Consider the following 13071-nt stretch of genomic DNA (forward strand, 5'->3'; position numbering starts at 1 on the left):
GATCCATCAGTTTGAGCCTCAAATTAATATTTTTATTTTTATAAAATACAGTGGAAACTTAAGAGCTTGTTCATGGCATTGCTGTGAATTGTTATGTGCCAGTGGTAGAAAGGGATATAATGTAATAATAAAAATCTAATTATATAAACCATCAATGTTCTCTATAAGCTATCAATGTCCTTTCTACCTCCTAAGAACCATAATTGTAATTTCACCTAACTGTAAGTTGTAAGCCACTTTGAACCGAAACACATTCATGAACAAAGCCTTCCATTATTTGTTCTAGTTTTATCTGACAGGTATTGCAAAGGTATAATTTTATTTTTTGGCATTCTTAAGGTGTTTCAGAAGGAGCAAGTGGAGCCACTTCATCTGAAGCTGCAACATGTCAGTGGGCTTGGACAGGGGCTCATCCAGAGTGCAGAGAAAAATTGTGATGTCCACGGACTTGAACATGAGACAGAGGAGCTTAACACCCGGTGGAATACACTTAATAAAAAGGTAAAAGGAGGTGATACGGTATGAGTGTTGTCTTCCCAGTTTGACAAGCTGCAGGCACAGAATGTCGTAGGAGGAAAGAGCTGTAAATTCTCTGGTGAGTGGGTTTGTACAGGAACCATCTGATGCAGACATGATATCGGAGAAGGAAACTTTTAATCTGAAGACAAGGGCTGCAGGTTCTGCACCTTTAAACTACTGGAAGCTGAGAAGTGTCGGGTGATGTGGGCTATACTTTTACCGTACAGCTCTAGCTGTCACTTAAGGGGTGGGTAACTCTCTTGGTTAGAGCAGTGCTGCTCAGCCAAGTCCTCAAGGCACACTCTGGGTGTTCAGGGTAATGCATGAGGGTGTATAAATTGATCTCATGCATATTCAATGTGGATATCCTGAAAACCGGACTGGCTGGGTGTATCCAGTTAAGATGCACTGAATTAGACTGCACAAAAGACAGGTAGAAATGTGTTGGAGATCTAGGTCCCCTGTCTGAGGAAATGGCTGATCCCTTTCTTTTCTCCTTCTCTTCCTGTCCCTGAGATCTCCTTCTCCCTTTGACAATTGGATTCCTAGTCACAAAATGGCCAAAAGAACATCATACATTATACAGACGCAAAGTAGGTTAGAAAATTATTTTTAATTTGCAAATAATTGAATTATTTCATATGCAAAATAATTGGAATGTATGTAAACCTGCCACAGTATTACAGCAGAGCCGTGTGAGCGAGTTGTCTGACTAAAGAAGCCCGTTTCGGACAGGAGGAGCTTCATGTGTACAGTTCTTGGCCTGCAGCACTGCTTCCTCACATTCCCTGATTTATATTGAAGGTTTCAGAGAGAGTTGCACAGCTGCAGGAGGCCCTGCTACATTGTGGAAAATTCCAGGATGCCTTGGAGCCTTTGCTGAGCTGGCTGACAGATACCGAGGAGCTCATAGCCAATCAGAAGCCTCCGTCTGCTGAGTACAAAGTGGTGAAGGCGCAGATCCAGGAGCAAAAGGTAAACATCAGCGTTGCAAAGATAGATCTTAAACTAGGGTGACACTGGGTAACCGATCAGAAAGTGCAGTTTAATTGCTAGAACTGGACTGTTTCTGGAATTGTAATGTACCTGTTAGAAATACAGGCATAGATGGTGCTGGTCTTCTCCTAGGTGTCAGAAAGATTGAGAGTCCAATAAGCACCAGGATTTCACATTCCCACACTGGATTTTGGACATTGAAACACGTTTGCCGTTTCAGGTTCAGTTTTTGCTACTGTCACTTTTACACTTTGTATGTCAGGCCCCGAAAGACTAAGTTATCCTGTCTGTATGTACAAGGTTCACTGGAGGATCCATATTACTTCTGTTCTGACTGGTAACTGCACGGCACTTGTTATGCTCACTTTTAGAGCAATTCAGAAGGTCTGAGTGCTTCTGAGAGCCCTATTCCAGCTCATCCTCTGTGGACACCATAGGAGGGATCTATGGAGTGATGATGGCAAGACGAATACTTATAGCCTGCTGTATCCTTAAAAACAGGTTCAGAACGGGTAACAAAGAATATTCTGATACAATAATCAGGGATGTACTGTAAAAAAAAAAACAGATAAAAAAACGAAATTAAATGCCACATTTATTTTAAAAATGTTTGTTGTCAATTTCCGAAATCGAAAATAGCTTGAACATTCACGAATGTCAAGCGGTAGAGTATTCGAACATTTTACTAGTTGGTATCTGAATGAGTCTTCATAAATATTTGGGGGGGGGGGGGGAGGCAGGCCCCTGTTGCCCCATGTAGCTACGCCATTGCTACAACGTATGTCATGCTCCTGCTCCCTTTTTGGCTGTCTCCAATCAACATTCCTCCTCCTGCCCAAGCCCCTCCCCTTCTTTGGTTCAGAACATTGCCATACTGGGAAAGACCGAAGGTCCATCAAGCCCAGCATCCTGTTTCCAACAGTGGCCAATCCAGGTCACAAATACCTGGCAAAATCCCAAAACATTAAAATAGTAGTTTAGGGAAGATGAAAGCATTGTGCTGGTTGTGTCTTTTGCCTTGCCTGTGGTGTGCACAGAAGAGAAGGATGGTTAAAGGGACAGATGGCACAGTGTTTTAACCTCTTACAGTCCCTTCCCTTCCTATGCCACACCCCGTTTGCACAGAAATTGTTGACTTTTTACAATCATTTTTTCAAAATTGCTACTTAAGGTCACTAGATTGTGCTAACCATAAATAGTTTCCAACCGGTATTACTATACTTGGCTTTATTTTAAAGGTTATCTTTCTACTTGCAATGAAACAGCCTGTGCTAAATATGCATTTTCCACACATCTGTGTGTGTTATTGTGACCCAAAGCAGAGATCAACTGTAAAGAATCAGACTTCATTGACACTCGGGATAGTTTGTTGAAAGGAAAGAGATTCTTTAGCCTCAGCAGCACATGAATCCAGAAACTGGTGGGTTGTATCTGCCTACCAGCAGGTGGAGATACAGAACACGGAAATGAAGGCAGTGACCCTGGACGTCCAGCTCCTCCTCCCTTCAGTATAGGTCGCATCCCACCAAAGCAGAAAACAGTGGAAAAAACAGGAAAATACGAAAAACCTTCCTCACAACAAAACAGCAACAGCCAACCAGATGAATATGTTGCTGTAGGAATCTCAATCGCCGTTTGCTCTTGTTTGTCTTGTCTTGTGTTGGGTTTGGACTTTTGTTCTTTATGTTTACTGCATCGGAAAGGCTGTATCCGAAACCCAAGAATCTGGCTTGCGACAAAAGAAAAAAGGGGAGGGATCCTGGATTCCACCTGCTGCGACTAAAGGAAAGAAAATGATCAGGTAAGACATAATGTTTCCTTCCTTAGCCTCAGCAGCAGATGAATCCAGAAACTGGTGGGATGTCCCAAGCATCCCCTAATCTGAGTGGGAAGCTGCTGTTCCCCAAGAGAGCATGCCCCCCCACCCCCCAAATTGCACATCGCCCTGTGCTGCCACATCAAATATGTAATGCATAGCGAAGGAATGCCAAGAAGCCCCAAGTAGTTGCCCGACAAATCTCATCCAAAGAAAGGACACTAGTTTCTGCCCAAGAAGCTGCCTGTGTTCAAGTTGAATGTGCATGCAACGCCTCCGGTGGAGCCAGACCCTTCAAGAGGTACGCCAAAACAATGGTTTCCTTGAGTCACTGTGCTATCGTCGCCTTTGATGCAGCATAGCCCAGTCTGGGTCCCAACAAAAGCACAAAAAGATGATCCGAACAACGGAATGTTTTAGACATCTGCAAATACTGGAGGAGTGTCTGCCGAACATTCAACAGCCGGAGCTGAGCAAAGTTCTCCGGGAAATCCACCCTCTGAAAGGAGAGGATAGAAAGAGGCTGATTTAAATGAAAAGCTGACACAACTTTCAGCAAAAAGGAAGACGCAGTCCCCAAGGTCACCCCGACTCCGAAAACTGAGAAGGTGCTCCCGGCACGACAACACCTGGATCTCAAAGACCCGAGGAGCTGAAGCAATAGCCACCAGAAAGACTGCCTTCAGGGTGAGATCTTTATCGGAATCCAGTCTCAACGGCCGAAAAGGCGTGCCCTGCAGAGCACTCAGCACAAGGCTCAACTTCAAGATGGACAGGGACAGTGAACCGAAGGATGAAGCCTCTACTCAAAAACGTTGCCACATCCGAATGAGCCGCTAGGAAGACCTTAAAACCCGGCCTGGAAACAGGCCAAGGCAATGACCTGGACTCGGAGTAAGTTTTAGGCTAAACCCTTCTGCTACATGGATGCCTAGAAGGGTGACCAAGCGCGAGCTGCACACCACGACTCAAAAGTTCTCCACACTTTAGCATAAGCTGTTGTCGTGGTCACTTCCAATCCTGAAGTAAAGTGGCTGTCAGCTGAGTCAGAGTAGCCCTTTTTTCTCAATCTCGCCCCCTCAAGAGCCAAGCCACAAGACCAAAGCGGGGAAGGGGTCCTCTGTCAGAACTGGACCCTGATGTAGTAGCCCCGGTACCACTAAAGGAAAGAAAATTATCAGGTTAGACATAATGTTTTCATCTTGGTGAATGTAATGTAATGTACATAAGTACATAAGTAATGCCACACTGGGAAAAGACCAAGGGTCCATCGAGCCCAGCATCCTGTCCCCGACAGCGGCCAATCCGGAAATATTTCACTCAAGAAAAATTTCAACTGTTAGTACAAGCCTTAGTATTAACGAAACTTGATTACTGCAATGTCATATATCTTGGCTGTACAAAACATTTACTGAGAAAACTATTCAAAATACAGCAATCTGCCTTATATGTGGCTTAAGTAGATTCGATAGAGTTTCTCCTTATGAAAAGCTCTATTGGTTGCTGTTGGAGGCTCAAGTTCTTTTTAAGCTTTGCTGTTTTGTTCACAAGATTCTGAAGGGCCCATTTCTGTGCTAAATGTACCCGATGATTAATGCAGTGGCCTCAAAGTATGATACCCACAATAGTTTAAGATTCTTTCCCATCTTATAAAGGATTAGGGTCTAAGAGAAATTTTAGAGCTTTATTTTCTTGTCAGGCTTCAAAATCTGTGGAATTGTTTGCAATACCTCTGTGATCTCTTTATTAGATCCCTTAAAGCCATTTTATTTAGAAAATATGTGCTCTCTATCTAGCTGAAATATATGGTTGCTCTTTAAAGATCGTATCTAGATTTCAAGTATAAGCTCCCAGTTTTTGGGGATCTGGTTGTAATCCACTCGGCCTATTTCAAGGTGTTGTGAAGAGAATATAACACCATGGTAATGTAATGTAGGCTTTTTTTTTTTCAAGCATGCTTTGCAATGAGATACTAATTTATGTTGTTCTTAACGCTGACAAATGTTATTTACCCACACACATTAGAGGATTTGATGGAAAATGTAAATGCAGATTCCATTGGCTAATTTCTTTTATTTTTTTCCACTATTTCTATAAAAGCTGCTTCAGCGGCTCCTGAATGACCGCAAACCCACAGTAGAGATGATTCAAACAGAAGGCAAGCGGATAGCAGAGTCAGCTGAGCCTACCGACAAAGAGAAAATCTTTGGACAGCTGGAAAACCTAGGAAAGAGGTGGAAGGATTACTCGGGCAAAGCAGCAGCAAGGTAATAATCACCTGTCAGGATCCAGGGAAAGTGCAGTCACGGACAGAGGGAGTGACAGTGTCCACTTCCCAAACTGAGGAAAGTAGCATCAAGATCCCATGAAATGACTTGTTCCCATCCTCCTCCCTTGGAGTTGCAGTTTCTCCCTTTCTAACTGGAAAGGCTTTTATTTTGAGTATATTAATTTCATCTTTCATCCTAGGAAAGCGAATAGAATGTTGGGTATTATTAGGAAAGGTATTGGAAAACAGGTGTGAGGATGTTATAATGCCGTTGTATCGCTCCATGGTGCGACCGCACCTTGAGTATTGTGTTCCATTCTGGTCGCCGCATCTCAAGAAGATATAGTACAATTGGAAAAGGTTGCAGCGAAGGGCGACTAAATGATAGTGGGGATGGGACGACTTCCCTATGAAGAAAGACTAAGGAGGCTAGGGCTATTCAGCTTGGAGAAGAGACGGCTGAGGGGAGACATGATAGAGGTATATAAAATTAATGAGTGGAGTGGAACAGGTGGATATGAAGGCGTCTGTTCACGCTTTCCAAAAAATACTAGGACTAGGGGGCTGCGATGAACTACAGTGTAGTAAATTTAAACAAATCGGAGAAAATGTTTCTTCACCCAACGTGTAATTAAACTCTGGAATTCATTGCCGGAAAATGTGGTGAAGGTGGTTAGCTTAGCAGAGTTTAAAAAGGGGTTGGACAAGTCCATAAACCGCTACTAAACGGACTTGGAAAATCCAAAATCCCAGGAATAACATGTATAGATGTTTGTACGTTTGGGAAGCTTGCCAGGTGCCCTTGACCTGATTGGCCGCTGTCGTGGACAAGATGCTGGGCTCGTATGGACCCTTGGTCTTTTCCCATTATGCATTACTTATGTACTTATGTACAATTTAAACCGTCAACAGTATATAGAACAAGAAGTTTATTTTGTGGCAATCTCGTTTTCTCGCTTGCTCTATTATTATTTAGTTCTTTGTATGATAAATATCACCACACAGACAGCAAGACACTCAACAAATCCCACAGAAATGTCCCCTTTTGAGTAGAGTTGACTGCAGACAGTGCAAATCCCATTCCAGTAGGCAGTGTTATTAGGCAGCAGTGTCAAGGAGGTTGATCTTAACTTGGCAGTCGACATCATTATGGGACTTAACATTCTTTCGAAGTTCAAACCTTTCCAGGCATAATCGTGATAACTATAGTCTGGTACTTAATTAATAGATGGTAGATTACTACTACTACTACTTATCATTTCTATAGCGCTACTAGACGTACGCAGCGCTGTACTCTTGAACATGAAGAGACAGTCCCTGCTCGACAGAGCTTACAATCTAATTAGGACAAACAAGAGATAAGGGAATATTAAAGTCAGGATGATAAAATAAGGGTTCTGAACAAGTGAACAAGAGTTAGGAGTTAAAAGCAGCATCAAAAAGGTGGACTTTTAGCTTAGATTTGAAGATGGCCAGAGATGGAGCTTGACGGACCGGCTCAGGAAGTCTATTCCAGGCATATGGTGCACCAAGATAAAAGGAACAGAGTCTGGAGTTAGCGGTGGAGGAGAAGGGTGCAGATAAGAGAGATTTACCCAGTGAACAGAGTTCCTGGGGAGGAATGTAAGAAGAGATGAGAGTGGAGAGCTACTGAGGAGCTGCAGAGTGAATGCACTTATAGGTCAATAAGAGGAGTTTGAACTGTATGCGGAAACGGATGGACACAAACCTCCAACTTTCTGGATTGGTCTGTTAGTGACGCTTAGGAAATTTTGTTTAAAGCATGAATTAGCTGCTGCTACCATTGCTGAAGAAACATCTCTTTTGCAGCTGCATCTGTGGTTCTCATTATGTTTAAACCAAAACAGTGCAGGAGCTCCAGTGCAAATCTGATGGTCTCAAGTTTCTGAAGTACTGAGACTGCCAGACTTACCAGATCTCTAACACCGCATGGCTTAAACGGCTTAAACCTAATGGAAGCGGCAGGTGAGGAAGAGCTGCTTTTTTGGTGGATTATTATACGCCCATGAGGCCTGTTCGTTAGCTGAGGGGATGGCTAGCCTACTGAGGAGGTCCTGGAAGGTTGGGGGAGAGAAAATTGGGTGAGAGTAGTGTGGGAGGGATGAGACAGGCCCTACTGATATATAAAGCAAAAGGACAGTCATAGTGCATGGTAACTGTCAGCAGCTAAATACCAGCATGGTCTCTCCAGTCAAGACCACTTAACCCCAAATAAAAACATCCCATATCTGTGCCTTTTCTTCAAGTGTGAAAGTTGTTTGATTCTATCCTCTTGTAGTATAAAGATCATCTCTGCTTTTTTGAATTCCGCTACTGGTGTTGTCCCCACCACCTCTACTGGGAGGATGTTTCAGGTATCCATCATTCTCTCAAAAAGTATTTCCTCATGTTCTTAATGTTACCTCCTTACAACTTCATTTCATGCCGTCTAGTTCTACAGCTTCCTGTCTTTGAAGAAGCTGTATTTGGTATTTAAACATCTGTATCGTATCTCTCCTTTCCCTCCTTTCCTCCAGAGTTTACATATTCAGAGTTCTAATGCAACCCCACACCGCCTTTTTCTAAAGTCCTTCAAGTCTCTTTATATCCTTAGTGAAATATGGCCTCCAAAACTGAATGCAGTACTCCAAGTGGAGCCACACCAATAACTTGTACAGGAATGTTGACACCACCTTTCTTCTGCTGGTTATGACTCTCTCTGTGTGCAGCCTAGCCTCCTCCTGGCTTTTGCATCTGTCTTGTTACTTCTTTGCCACCTTCAGATCCTCAGACACTTATCACCTTTGAGATCTCTCTTCTAGTCTGTGCACATCAGTCTCTCTCCTCCAACAGCATACAGTTCCTTTGGATTTTTGCACCCAAAATTCATCACTCTGCACTTCTTCTCATTAACACTTAACTACCAAGCAGTATTTCACTTTTGATAATGTCCACTCCTCCTGTGATGTCTTCTGTGTTGCAGATCTTTGTGCTAGATGCAAAAAAGCAAAGTTTCTCTTCTAACCCTTTAGAGAGATTGCTTGTGAAGATGGTGAACAGAGCTGGCCCCATCTTTCTTGTAAATGAATGTGATTTACCCTGCTCTCTCTCTTGTGTCCATCAACCAGTTTTTTGTCCAGTTGACCACTTTGGGACTCATCCTCTGGTTGGCCAGTTTGTTCATAAACCTTCTATGGGAAACTGTGTCAAAGACTTTGCTGAAATCCAAGTACATCACGTCCAGCACATGTATTTGATACAGTTATCTGGTCACCCAGTCATATTTGTTTGGCATGATCTTCCTTTGGAAAAACCATGTTGCCTTGGATCTTGCAACCCATTGGGTTTCCTTTCCTTCAGCTGCGTCTCCATTACTTTTCCCTCCATCGAGGTAAGACTTACTGCCCTGTAGTTTTCCCACAAAGGTGGTATATCAAAAGCATGATCCATATCCATACCTGGGGCTAACCCTGCAGCCACTTAGAGGATCTGCCCTTAGCACTGCTCAGGTCCGCCTGTACCTGCCGCTTGTGCTCTACACTAGCACCCTCCTCCCATCGACTGGGTCCTGCTCACCTCTGGGTGAGTCTCCCACTCTGAAGTTATTCCCCAGTGATTTCTAGGACACTGGGCCCACACTCTCAGGGGTCCCACAGTTCCTAGAAAGCACCCCCAGATCCAACACACAAACCACCAGGATTCTTAGTCCAGGACAACAGAGCCAATAAACAAACAGGTTTATTGTCACAGTAGAACAGTGAATGCTTGAAAAACAGGTGGAAAAACAACAAGCAATACCAGGTAAGTGTTTAGGCCAGATTTGAATGTTTTCCCTGTTGCATGGTTGCTGTGAAACTTTTGCATCCTCACCCTGTCTGGTCCACTGATTCGATAAGTGTCATCTTCTCCTTATCTTTGATGGCAGTTGGATTGGTTAATTACTTTGTACTTTGCTCTGAGCACTCTGTTGATGCAGTGAATGACAAATGCTTGTTATAAATAAATATAGCAACTAAACCTAAGGCTGTGGGTGGTTGGCAGGATAACCAGTGGTCAGAAGCACAGCATTCATAGCCAGTGTAGGAAATGATAAGCAAATGAAAACCAAAATGGTGCATCCAAAAGGGAGCATGAGTTTGAATCTGATTTCTAGCAACCAATTTTTTGATAAAGGCAGTCTTCAGAGGTTGCTGGGTCTGAAACAAAAGTCCTGTCAGATAAGACACAACGATCTAAATATCTGTACCCAGGAGGAGAGGACAGGAGATGGAAGTGATACGATAGACATTGAATCTCCTATTGTGGACTTGCATTTCAGAGGAGGTGCTCAGCAATAACACAGGAGACATGGAATAGCCTCCATTGGGAGGTAACAAAATTCATGATGCAGCAGATATGTGAAAAGTCAGGAAACTGAGTTAGGTGTCTGGTATTAAGACAAATCAGGTGTTTCAGACCAGAATTGCTGACATGTGAAGGGAAAAAAAACCCACCTCGTACAAAGCAGATTTAATTTTTCTCTTTCTGGCTTAGGCAAAGGCAGCTGGAAGACATTTTGGTTCTAGCAAAAGAATTCCATGAAACAACAGAGCCAATTTCGGACTGGCTAACGGCCACAGAGAAGAAACTTGCAAACTCGGAGCCTATTGGTACTCAGACTGTCAAAATTCAGCAACAGATCGTATACCACAAGGTAGGAAGCCTGCTAACCTCTTTCCCCTCCACTTTCATCTGGGCTTTCAGGTTCTGCTTTTAAGTGGTCACTGATGACTCTTAACAGCTGGTGCTTCTTTCATGTCACATTAAATTACTACTACCTGACTTCAGGGCAGATGGCCATGTTTTAACCATTTTAATTTTGAGATTGTTTTGCTTTATTTCATTTACATTCTTTTCTTTCATTTTAGTTTTTCCATTCATTTGCCATTTGTTTCACCCTGGACTTTCAGGCCCTAAAAGAGGACATCTTGAGTCATGCAGCTGGTGTGGAGCAGATGGTCAGGATTGGGCAGAATCTCACTTCCTTGAGTTCCTTGGTTGACCGCAGCATGCTGACAGAGAAGCTAGACTCTGTTCAGACATGGTACAGCGAGATTCAAGATCGGTGCTGCCGAAAGGCAGTGCTACTTGAGCAGGCCTTGTCCAATGCACACCTGTTTGGGGAGGATGAGATGGAGCTGCTGAACTGGCTGGCTGAGTTAGAGGACAAGCTCCGATTTGTGTCTGTCAAGGATTACAGCCGGGAGGTCTTGCAGAAAGAGCTGGCTGACCAACTGGTATTGACATTTTCCATTATTTTATGTTATGTTTTTTCTTTTCTTTTCTTTTCGTTTTGTCTTAATATCATCACATTTGTTCGATTTATTCTACACACTATCTTTTGTCCCAGTTTTAATAACTCCTGAATTAGTTAGAATCAGACATGTGAATGGACAATAAGGCAGTAAGCTAGATGTCGGACACCAGTTAAAAGCCTTCTGGGAGAACGTCCTAACAATCCCTCACCTCTTCTGGGTGTTGTCCTACCATTATGAAAAGTTGAAGATGGTTGGGAAGAAAGTTTTTCTTACTTGATGTGTAACAGGTCACAGGACCCACTAGTATAAAGGGGGGGGACCTTGTTGAAGTAGTTCAGTAAAGTTAATGCTTGCCATAGGCATTTCTTTCCTGAGATCCTATCTTTAAAGAAGAATTGTTACAGGTAAGCAAATGGGGACATTGACGCCACTGGATGTTTTCCTTGCTCAGCATTAGATTATTGAGGATCTGTTCTCCAATGATTGTGAAGGAAAAGTCCTGTCCGAGGTGCTGCTTGTTAAATATGATCATATATAGCAACGCTTGGAGGTTGGGACATGAAGCATGGCCTGGGCTTTCATCCGAATGCTGGCGATGGCGTAAAGGACTGGCCAGTTGTCTGTCTCTTCTGTGCTTGTATAGGGAGGGCATCTTGAGAGCTGGCACTGTGGGTGCCATTCTCTGTGATTTGGAGTTTGTAAAAACTGCTGTAGACCTTTTCAGTAAGCCACACTCTGTTCTTCCCAGCTACACTGTTGACAGATTTCAGCTTTTAGCTTTTGCAGAGCTTAACACCTACACTAATCTGCAGATTAGATTCAAGGGAGCTTTTCATTTGGAGCTGGCAAGCTGCCAGCTTGTGAGCAAATTCCAAGGTTTGACTTCTTAAGGACCATTCAGATTTAATTATATAGCTCTAGGAAATCCTCTGATAATTTTTCTGTGTCACCAACTAAGATAAACATGGAAAACCTACTAATTTTCACTTACGCCATGGCCATTGGGTCTCTCTAAGCATGTTTCACCCAGGCAGTCTGTCTGTCTGTCTGTCCACATAGGTTTGTTTATGATTGCACAGATAAACTGCATTCCAAAAGAAAACTCCTGCAGAGGCCGGTGGGGAGCCCATTCCACCCCTCTACCCCCCTCCCCCCCCCGGGCAGATAGCTTGAAGGCTGTGAGTATGAGGACCTCAAGAAGCAAGGCTGCGGTGTCAATGATCAGCTGCCGCCAGAGAGCCCAAGGCCCACTGGAAGAGAAAGAGGCTGCAGCCACCGTGGTGAAGATTGGTGAAACAGCTGCTGCTGGCGAGAACCCATCTCCCACTGGCAGAAAAACTGAGCAAGGCCACAATGCCTGCTGTTGTGGGATGGTGTTCCCAAAGGCAACCTCCACTGATCTTTGCCACAGCCATGGCCTTGCTCAACTCTTCTATCAGTGGGGGCCCTGCTGGAAAAATAAGTAAAAGGTGTGGGTTGGGAGGAGATGAGAGAGGTTAGAGTGTGAGGCTATAAGCAAAAGAGAGGGAGGGAGGGAGAGGAGAGAGGTACAGAGGGAATATGGGGGTGGGAGGAGTGCAAGAAAGTGGGATATTAGGTACATGGGGAAAAGGGTCAGAATGTCAGTATTCCAAGAATCGCACTCCCTCATCTACTCGACACACTCCCTTCTCATGTTTCAGTCCTCATTCCGATTGCATTCCAATAAAGGAGAGTCCCATAGAATTATTAACTTCTTGATGGTGGGGACTCCAATCTCTGTTGGCAGTAGAAAACAGAGTGGGCACCAGTGAAGAACAGAACATGCCGGTGGGGACCTCACATTATCTCTTCAAGCACACACCCACAGCCCTGCTACCCTAACAAGAGATATCTTACCATGTGTCTTCCAAACAAACCCTATTGATCATTGTTTTAAGAGAAACAGTAATGCAGTAGTGTTCTTAGCTTCTTCAATAAAAACTCAAAGATCCCAAGTCCTTTTGACATTTCAACAAAGATTTAAGAATATCAATCTGAGTCCTGGGTTTCTACACTGTACATATTGCTCAGATATTTACTCAAGACTTTAAATACTTCTAAGATTTTGGAAATCAATCATTAGGATGGGTATACGCATCTTTTTAAAAGCTACTTTGAACCCTGTTCTCTTCTAATGTCTCTCTCAACTGTTA

The 13071-nt window shown here is 43.5% G+C and overlaps 1 protein-coding gene across 1 annotated transcript in view; it reads left to right on the forward strand.

Moving 5' to 3' along the window:
* MACF1 (microtubule actin crosslinking factor 1) overlaps positions 1 to 13071 on the forward strand; it is a 303837-nt gene that overhangs the window by 207597 nt on the left and 83169 nt on the right. Inside the window, 5 exon segments of the mRNA XM_030220015.1 lie at positions 340 to 501; positions 1324 to 1494; positions 5432 to 5598; positions 10134 to 10293; positions 10550 to 10876. Of these exon segments, the coding sequence (XP_030075875.1) occupies positions 340 to 501; positions 1324 to 1494; positions 5432 to 5598; positions 10134 to 10293; positions 10550 to 10876 (987 nt within the window).

This window comes from Microcaecilia unicolor, chromosome 11, assembly GCF_901765095.1.
Source record: "Microcaecilia unicolor chromosome 11, aMicUni1.1, whole genome shotgun sequence".
Lineage (NCBI taxonomy): Eukaryota > Metazoa > Chordata > Amphibia > Gymnophiona > Siphonopidae > Microcaecilia > Microcaecilia unicolor.